This window comes from Scatophagus argus, chromosome 16 (assembly GCF_020382885.2).
Source record: "Scatophagus argus isolate fScaArg1 chromosome 16, fScaArg1.pri, whole genome shotgun sequence".
In the NCBI taxonomy this organism is placed as follows: domain Eukaryota; kingdom Metazoa; phylum Chordata; class Actinopteri; family Scatophagidae; genus Scatophagus; species Scatophagus argus.
The window spans coordinates 12,041,485-12,049,576 of record NC_058508.1 but is presented as its reverse complement, the minus strand read 5'-3'; the positions used below and the strand labels follow the sequence as shown (position 1 = coordinate 12,049,576).

Genomic DNA, 8,092 nt, shown 5'->3' with positions numbered 1-8,092 from the left:
ACAGCAGTTGAACTCCTAGATTCACTTGTCTCCTGCTTCCACTTTTTTTTTCTTGTAATGTTCAATAGTACAGGTTCAATGTGTTTGGAGACAAATATGTGAGTCGGGTTTTAGCACCGGGTCAGACTCAATAACTAGTATTTTTTCATTCAGCAGCAATTTCTATAATCATTTTACAGTTTGTCAGTTTGAACTGGCTAAATGGGACGTTCAGCTTAGAAGAACTTCTCAATAATTGCTGCATGCTTCAGCACCACACTATACATACTACTGTCAAGGACCAAAGAAGTGGACATGGGCCAAAGAAAATTCATTAGAAAAATTAGAGCTGTTCAGCTATTATGGTTGCTAATGACAAAAATATTTTGGAAAGAGTGCAATATAAAATTCAGTCCTGTGGTGTCCTCCACAGCACATGTGCTGTAATTTGTGGTATTTCTGGTAGTTTTCCTTCGAGTAAAGCAGGGGTAGAAATTTATTTTGAATTCCATCTGAATTTTATTTGATTTCCATTGACCTGATTTACAAAGCTCAAAATGGCTTTAGATGCTCAAAGACTAGCTTTTATCATTAAAGGGATTTTTTAAAAAATAAATTAACTGTGATAACTGTTTTTAATACATATCTTGTAACTGATCACTCCCACTCAAGCTCAGAGTTTTTGTCCAAATGCAGCCAAATAATTATCTTTGCATATTATTTTTATTGCAGCTGACAATCTTTTTCTTGTTGGGGTGTATATCAGCTCTTTAATTATGTCTTTTTTTTTATTCATTTTTTCATTTTTATGTTGGCTTTTCCGCACATAATTCATCATACCATGCATCATAATAATTAAAGATTGTTGAATATTTTTAAAGTGTTGTCAGCTTCTTCTCATCTGTCCTTTTGTCAAAGTTGTAATTGTCTATAATAAAGCTTTAAACAAATGTGAGTTTGAAGTGAGAAAAAGACTTTGCTTGCATCAGTCAATTTCAGCTCTATAATTTTTTTTTTTTTTTTTTTTTAAAGGCAGTGTAAATCTAAATATTTTACATAAACATTGCCTAGCGACCAGTCCGGTGTGCCACCTGCCTCTTAGCCGTAGTCAGGTGGGATAGACTCCAGGCCCCCCTTCGATCCTGACAGATAAGCGGTATAGAAAATGGATGGATGGATGGACTATTTCCACGTATGTCACCAAACCTACAAATGTTGTTAAATCGTACCGGCACGTGATTGATTTATAAGTAAATCATTATTTTCTTCATGTGTTCTGAAGAAAACAGCAACACTGTATGGACGTGTCACTTTACTGTCAGTGTTAGGAGTGATACAAGAAGAAAGTGGAAGAAGAAAAGATTTTCAAAGTCTGTACACAGTTGTCACCCAGTCCATACACCACGTGTCCAGTGTTCCAACCTGTCTGTCAGCCCCAGTAGCCAACGATGAAGGCAGTTACAGAGAGGCAAATGATGAGGTTGACATTGACAAGGAGTCGCAGGTGTGTTTTTTCTTCCAGGGAACAGGTAGCCTGCTCAGGCTGCGGAGGCGTCGCAGGATTGTCATCTCCCTCCCTCCTTGTTTCCATCCCACACAGCCAGTAGAGGGCAGACAGCAGCCTGGACTGGCTCTGGACACTGGACACGGAGGATGAAGAGTCTGCAGAGAGAGGGAGAGGGCATGTTGAGGAGCTTGACTGATAAATGGTCAAGTGGAAAAGTGAAATGTCAAGTAAGACAGAGACCAACCTTTCCTGTGACGACTCGCCTTTCCATTCCCCCCTTCCTGCTCTCCTGTGATTCCCGTCCCATTCGTGTGGCTAGTAATCTTATCTAAGGCTACAGTGCTCCGCTCCACTGAGAAGACCTGCTCTTTGGGCCCCATTGAGTCAAACCTTGTGAACCAGGTGAGGCCACTAACCTGTTTAAAAGGACATGACATAAAATGCAACAAATCAACTTCCATAGATTGAAAGTAAATCAGATTTATTCTCCTGTAGACATTTGAAAAGGTATCAGTCGATGTTTGGCTTGAACTCAAAATTGTGTATACTGTATGTCAGTTGTGATTTACAGAGAAAATAGGAAAATGTAGTTCTCTGAAGGACCCAAATGATGATGAATTTGGTCACAGTATGAAATCATTGTACTGCAAACAAAGGTACCCTGAGTTATTATTGACACCTAGCGGGGCTGTAGAGTGATGATAACGATCAGATCCTTTCTTCCTTGAATCTTGTGCAGTGATATCGATGGATAATGGCAATGCCCCAGAGAAGAAGCAGATTGCAAAAATGATAGGACATTTTTATCTGTTGTAGCAAGTACATTTTATATATTAAGTTCTTATTTTGGTGAGAAACGCTGCGTTTAACAAATTGGTGTGCTTGCAGTCCAAACATGTAAAGATTTAATATGACCCAAAAAGAGGTCTTTGTGTGACCCATACACAGTCGATATGAGTGCAAATTCAATCAAAGAATCATTACAGAAAATATGGTCAAATATTTAGAAAAAAGTACATCTGAGTATGTGGTCTAACCTGTTCTGGTTTGGGCTCCTCTGTAGCAAGGCTGACTGCAACCACCACAATCATGGTGATGATGGACAGCAAGATGGAGAAGTACAGATAATGGACATATTTCAACACCCCAGGCCTGTCATCCTCCTCATAGCACAGGGGCGCAGGGTAAATGAAGTCCAACAACATGCGGATGCAGCCCACCACCAGGCCAATAACAAGGCCCCAGAATGCACCCTGAGGGACAGGAGAGGAGAGGAGAGGAGAGCTGCCAATGAGTACAGCTACGCATTTCATCTTCCAATCACAGCAGAGCACAAAGAGTGACACAAACAAACAAACATTTCTCACATGTTTACCCTGGCATTACTATGAGACTGAGATCTGAATTCCTTGCAGTCCCATTGCTACAGCACAAAAACTGCATCACAAATACAACTACGTAAGGTGCAGGCAGAATGTTGATATGTCTGTCATCAAGTCAAAGTCTTTCAGATCTAAATAAACTCATATCAAAATGACAATGTAGCCACACAGACACAAATATGAACTTACATGCTCAAACTTTCTTCCATCCCTCATTGATCAGTCTGATCAGTGAGATGGAAGAAAAGACACAACTTGGAGCTGCACACCACCTTACCTTCTCATTAGTCCTCTTCCAAAAGCAGCCCAGGATGAAGATGATGGAGACTGGGGGCTGGAGGTATGTGCTGATGGACTGAATGTAGATAAAAAGCTGTCCACCCTGACTGGCCTGGACGACAGGAATCCAAAGCACGGACACCACAACAAGCACAAGCACAAACACCCTGCAAACACAAGAGCCATGTTTTTAATGCCAGTTAATTCACTTCAGTTCGTGATTTGAGGCAATGGAAAAGTGCATATCTGAAAATCACTGTGCTTTTGGTCATGTGTGTGTTTGTGTGTGAAGGCTAGAAAAGAAAATCTGGTAAAACATTAAGAATATGTGGCAACAGAGGTCATGGTCTGGGCAAGCATGACAGAAAATTCTAATAATTTAATATGCAATTCAGTAGATAATTTCAAAGTGCATTATAATGTCATATGTGGTTACTTTTAAAAGCAAATGGCCTTTTAACTTTTAAAACCTCAGTGGAAAAAGCCGACAGCAGTGACCTTCTGCAGAGAGACTGATCCCTTTAAAAGTGTTCCTCAGAAAATGTTGAGCTTGTCATTGTTGCAGGCTCAAACCACTGCTGCAGTATACAGCATATATGCTGCAACCACATCCATATTTTTTGGATGTGTCTGCTTTGCTCATACCTGCCCACTATCATAAGCTCCCACTCGGTTGCACGGGATCTGAAACTCTTCCACAAATCCATGGTGAAAATAGTGCTGGCACTGTTGAAGATTGAAGTCAGCGAAGACATGAGGGCAGCAATCATTGCTGCCATCATCAAACCTCGTAGACCTGGGACAGGAAGCACACAGAGATTGGCATTAAAGAGATGCATGTGTACATAAAGCAGAAGGCAGGACAGGGAAGAGTATCTGACCTGCAGGCAGCAGCTCCATGACCAGCCTGGCGTAGGCGGTGTCTGTACAGCCCACTGGGTTTCCACAAATCTCTTTACACAACTCAGGGTCTGCACACGCCACATCATCTACACAATATCATTAAAACACATAAATGTGCAATCCAGTTTAATCCAATCAGCTTTTGTTTTTTAAGTATTCAAGCTTTCAACACACCAACATGAACTGATTGTAACCACTCTGCCCAGTGTTTAAAACCTATTATTAAACAAAGTACTTCCATGATATTAACTACTGTTCAACAGAAGTCATGTATAGCTGCTGGCTTCCTTCACTGAAACATAAATTTCATGCGGTACCTGTGTAAAGTATCCTGCTGATCATGCCTGGCAGCATGATGGCAAAGAAAGGCAGAATCTTCATATAAGCTGCCAGCAGTGATCCACCTTTAGCATGGGTCAGATTCTTAGCAGCCAAGGATCGCTGCACAATCACCTGAAGAGAGTCACGGACCCTCAGTTAATTTCCAGGGACTGCTGGTTAATGAGTAATTAAGATATGCAGGAGTATGTAAGTACTTTTTAATAGGATCTAGTCAATGTGGATGAGGGTGGATAAGGAAAGCACTTAGCTTGCTGTTATGACAGATGGTATCAAGGGTAAAGGTTTTATGTGCACTATATATATACAAGGACTGACCTGAGTTGGCAGGAAATGCTTATTAAAACCACTCATCCATTCTGTTTGGCTGAATGGAAAATTACCACTCTGATAGTCCACGAAAATAGTTTCAAACAGTGCAAAACATGCCAAATTCTAAAGAGGGGGATTTTCAGATGACTCTTTCATACTTAACTTCAGAGGAATTTGTTAGAACAGCATAAACAAGATGGAAGAATACTATATTGCACTTTCATCTTTTGTAGATGAAAAACCCCATGACATTTTACAAGCAAAATAAATGGAAATAAAAATTCTACATCCATCATAGCAACTCAGGGCCCTTATATGCTCCTAACCTCCCTGTAGAGATCAGGTATGTCAGTACATGTACAAGTTTAAACTCGCCCTTTAAAGCACAATAAATCAGTGATGTTTTTGATATAATTCGATTTGTGACGTTTGGTTTGACTCTTCTGGATACAGTAAAGTGCTACACATTTTTTATTACCGTACCTGATCTGAACACCAGTACCACATGGAGGGGATGGACATCCCAATGATGACGCCAGGCCAAGGCAGGTCAGAGTTCACAGGGTCTCTGAATATGTGGAAGGAGTCGGCTCGAGGGATGCCACAGGTTGAGTTTGGCACACGGGTCGAGGGGATGGCGTTGAAATATCCCTCCATGAGTGCATTCCAGCCTCCGATCTCTGTAAAGCCTCAAAAGGGGGGACAACAGGGTCAAACACACAGGAATGTAAAGCGCTGGTGATGCGGGGATGTCATGTGCAGTCAGATTTGACTTACTGAAGCCCATGAGGATGAGCGATCCTATCAGCATGATAGCAGTTTGAGCAGCATCTGTGTATATGACTGTAGCCAAACCACCTGGGACACAACAGCCAGCGACATACAGTGCAAGTAATACGCAGCTCTCTCATGTCTAAGTTCTTACAATTTCTAAGCAAGAGGTTTTGAAAATGGAGAAGGAAAGGGAAAAGGTCACCTGCTACCGTGTAGAGAGCGGTGACTGACAGCAGCAGCACCACAGCCAGGTAGATGTTCCAGCGTAAAGCGAGCTGAATGAACAGTGCACCTGCATACATGTCCACCTGGGACAGACACGCATACAATGAGATGCGTGGTATAAACATAAGATAGGAAACACAAATACAAATGTTATTTACACACACAGATTGGATTTGTTATGTAAAAAAACAGTAAAGACAAGAAGCACAAAAAATTAACAGCTTTCAAACACCTGCACAAACATACTTGTTTTTTATATCATATCATACCGATATCTTTGTGAAAATGTAAATAAATAAGGACAGGACGGCTATAAATAACTGTGTCCTTCTACCACCAAAACGCCTCTGCAAGTATTCTGGCATGGTCGTCACCTGGAGAAGAAAGTATTGAAAGATGATTGTAAAGGAATAAATGAACAAAATCATGCGTGTGCTCTTGGTGTGATAGTTCATGTATGGAAGCCTCACCCCAGAAGCAATGTAAATGGGCAGGAAGAGCCATCCCAGCAGCAGCACCATCAGCATGCCCTGTCAATTACCAAGTATCAACTATGAATGTTTGAGACTGGAAAATCATCAACTGTATTTATCACGTCACACTTGTTTTAGCAATAAGATTATATGTATGCAGTGTCTTACATTCCACTCATATGCAATAGCCCCAATTCCTGCAGCAGCTCCTGACCCTGCCAGGCCGATGAAATGTCCGCTGCCGATATTACTGGCAAACAGCGAGGCACCCACCTAAATATAGATGAAAGAGTCAGAATCAGGATCGACTCAGCATTTCATGTTGCACTGCAAAAGATTTTGCCTCCCTCTGATGGAATGATTAGACTCATTGTGCCACAAAAAAAAATACATTTAAGAAACTGCGACTTCAGCTATGATTATCAACACATATTTTTGTTCACAATGACCCCAGTGTTTGACTCACTGGCCACCAGGTCATGCTCTTCCCAGCGAGGAAGTATCCGTCCACCGTGCTGCGCTTCGTCCTCCACATGGACTGGTAGAAAAATGATACAATTGCAACAATCAACAATTTTAGTTTAAATCCTGGCGAAGGTACTGCAGGAGAGACTTGTTTTCCTCTGTACTTACCCAGAAACCAACAGCCAAAACCAGTAGGAAGTAGACCACGAGAACCACTATATCCACAGTAACCAGGACAGCTCTACCCCCTGGAGGGGGAGTAGGAGAAGGGGGCACGCTGGTCCCTTGGGGGGCTTCTGTAAGGTCCATTCTGTCCCCTGCTGTAAAACTACACAAAGCTACACTTAAAACACAGAAGCAGCTAAATCTTCTTAAAGTATTAAAGTGCAAGTACTTGTTCTGCAGCACAATGCACCCTGTGGCTGATCAAAAATCATTTCAAATTACAGTATTATACCATTAATACTGATGCATTAATGTCTAAACTGCATTTTACTCTTGTAGCATGCTGAGGTGGAGCTAGATTTATGTACTTAATAGTTAGTTAATAGTCCCTAAGGGCCACAAAATCAAGCATTAATAATTAATCATGAGATGATTTCATTTTCTTAATTTTGTAAACTTTTCTAATCTTTGCTTGGGCTGTGAAATAACGAATGATTCTACCACTTTGAACCTCATGTGGATGTTTAGCTCAAAGAACAATTTAATGATATCTGAAACATGACAAATTGGTTTTTCTTTCCTGAAGAAAGCAGTTGGGCAAAACTGGTTTACTCTTAAATACATTACACTGTATTTTTATAAGCTAACTGAATGTTTTTTTAAATGATTTGAATGATCTAAAAACAAGAGCCTGTAAGAACCCATTCTGCTCCAAACGACAAATCTACTGATATTTCTACAGGAGTTCAGATATTAATAAAAGTTACAATTCTTTGTCTTCAGACTATGTATCAGACAGTATTATGTGGTAAATAAACTCACCTCTCAGTAAACTGGCATGCTGTGTATCATTCCAGCCGACCCAAACAATACTGCATGTGACAAATTACATGAGGACAGTACCAGGAATCTCGTGTTTGTCTTGAAGCTTCCTCCTCTCACCTAAAGATCAAACTCCACTTTCACCTCGGGTACTACACAGGCTGAGTTAACTTGTAAGGAATTTATTACTCTCAACAGATAGGTGTTTGCACCGCACGCACCTAAAAGGTTGTTGAATGAGCTTTAAAAGCATTCAAATTAGAGATAAGATGGGGGCAGTGATATCATTCCATTAAAGAAAGAGGAGGGGAACATCTATGTGTTTGAGATTGTATGTCCAGAACAGACACATACATACTTATCTCACAAAAACAAATACTAATCTGAGACCTTTCTGCAGCAGCAGAGATAGATAAAGTTAAGACAAAGTGGTTGCAGCAATAGCAGGCGTGTCAGCAGCAGTTGTA

General features: G+C 40.8%; 1 protein-coding gene across 1 annotated transcript; it reads right to left on the bottom strand.

The window, feature by feature from the left end:
- Positions 1-5: 5 nt before the first annotated feature.
- Positions 6-7,868, bottom strand: slc5a11 (solute carrier family 5 member 11). Its single transcript, XM_046416311.1, has 16 exons — positions 7,626-7,868; positions 6,807-6,966; positions 6,640-6,711; positions 6,342-6,446; positions 6,171-6,230; positions 5,970-6,074; positions 5,678-5,783; positions 5,479-5,559; positions 5,185-5,390; positions 4,368-4,503; positions 4,029-4,136; positions 3,793-3,943; positions 3,146-3,314; positions 2,524-2,739; positions 1,731-1,902; positions 6-1,641 (listed from the first exon to the last, which is right to left on the bottom strand). The coding sequence occupies exons 2-16, from the start codon at positions 6,945-6,947 to the stop codon at positions 1,409-1,411; spliced, it is 2,061 nt and encodes a 686-aa protein (XP_046272267.1). The 5' UTR covers positions 6,948-6,966; positions 7,626-7,868; the 3' UTR covers positions 6-1,408.
- Positions 7,869-8,092: the final 224 nt, after the last annotated feature.

What these genes read in the sequence shown, in the direction of transcription:
- slc5a11 (XM_046416311.1), bottom strand. Translation starts at nt 6,947, where the DNA reads ATGGACCTTACAGAAGCCCCCCAAGGGACCAGCGTGCCCCCTTCTCCT. An exon ending in GCTCATCCTCATGGGCTTCA is followed by an intron (nt 5,391 to 5,478) that starts GTAAGTCAAATC and finishes CCCCCTTTTGAG; the next exon opens with GCTTTACAGAGATCGGAGGC. An exon ending in GGTACTGGTGTTCAGATCAG is followed by an intron (nt 4,504 to 5,184) that starts GTACGGTAATAA and finishes GACTCTCTTCAG; the next exon opens with GTGATTGTGCAGCGATCCTT.